This window comes from Corvus brachyrhynchos, unplaced genomic scaffold (assembly GCF_000691975.1).
Source record: "Corvus brachyrhynchos isolate BGI_N302 unplaced genomic scaffold, ASM69197v1 scaffold303, whole genome shotgun sequence".
Taxonomy (NCBI): domain Eukaryota; kingdom Metazoa; phylum Chordata; class Aves; order Passeriformes; family Corvidae; genus Corvus; species Corvus brachyrhynchos.
In genome coordinates this window covers 11,543-12,318 of record NW_008237429.1, presented here as the reverse complement: position 1 = coordinate 12,318, position 776 = coordinate 11,543, and the positions used below count along the sequence as shown (strand labels likewise).

Below are 776 nucleotides of genomic sequence, written 5' to 3'. Positions count from 1 at the left end.
GCTCTTCCCACTTTTCCCGCTTTTCCCGTTTTTCCCACTTCTCCTGCTTTTCCCACTCTTCCCACTTTTCCCACCTTTCCCACTTTTCCTGCCTTTCCCGCGTTTCCCACTTTTCCCACTTTTCTCACTTTCCCCACTCTTCCCGCTTTTCCCACTTTTCCTGTTCTTCCCACTCTTCCCACTCTCCCCACTCTTCCCGTTTTTCCCACTCTTGCCACTTTTCCCTCTCCTCCCACTTTCCCCACCTTTCCCTCTTTTCCTGCTTTTCCCATTTTTCCCCACTTTTCCCGTTTTTCCCACTTTCCCCACTCCTCCCACTTTTCTCACCTTTCCCACTGCTCTTCCCCCTCCTCCTGCTCTTCCCACTTCTCCCACTATTCCCACTTTTCCCGCTCCTCCTGCTTTTCCCACTTTTCCCGCTCCTCCTGTTTTTCCCACTTTTCCCGCTCCTCCTGTTTTTCCCACTTTTCCCGCTCCTCCTGTTTTTCCCACTTTTCCCACTTCTCCTGCTATTCCCGTTTTTCCCACTTTTCCCTCTCTTCCCACTTTTCCCGCCCTTTTCCCGCCCTGGCGGCTGCCGGGGCCTCACCTGGGGCTGGGCGCCGGGCACTTTCCCGGGATTCTGGCATTCCTCGCGGGACAGGCTCACCCTGGTGCCCGTCAGGTTGCCCAGCACCAGCTGCACCAGCTGGGTGGTGTTGGCAGGGCTGGACACGGCCACGTAGTGCTGCGGGAACGGGCCTGGAAAAGCGGGAAAAGCGGGAGTGGGAACAGGA

At 56.7% G+C, this 776-nt stretch overlaps 1 protein-coding gene across 2 annotated transcripts in view; it reads right to left on the bottom strand.

The window, feature by feature from the left end:
* The window catches only part of NCSTN (nicastrin), a 15,748-nt gene that overhangs the window by 7,356 nt on the left and 7,616 nt on the right, over positions 1–776 (bottom strand). For both annotated transcript variants that reach the window (XM_017731153.1, XM_017731152.1), the window contains exon 3: positions 590–741. In XM_017731153.1, coding sequence (XP_017586642.1) covers positions 590–741 — 152 coding nt within the window. The remainder of the gene's footprint in view (positions 1–589; positions 742–776) is intronic.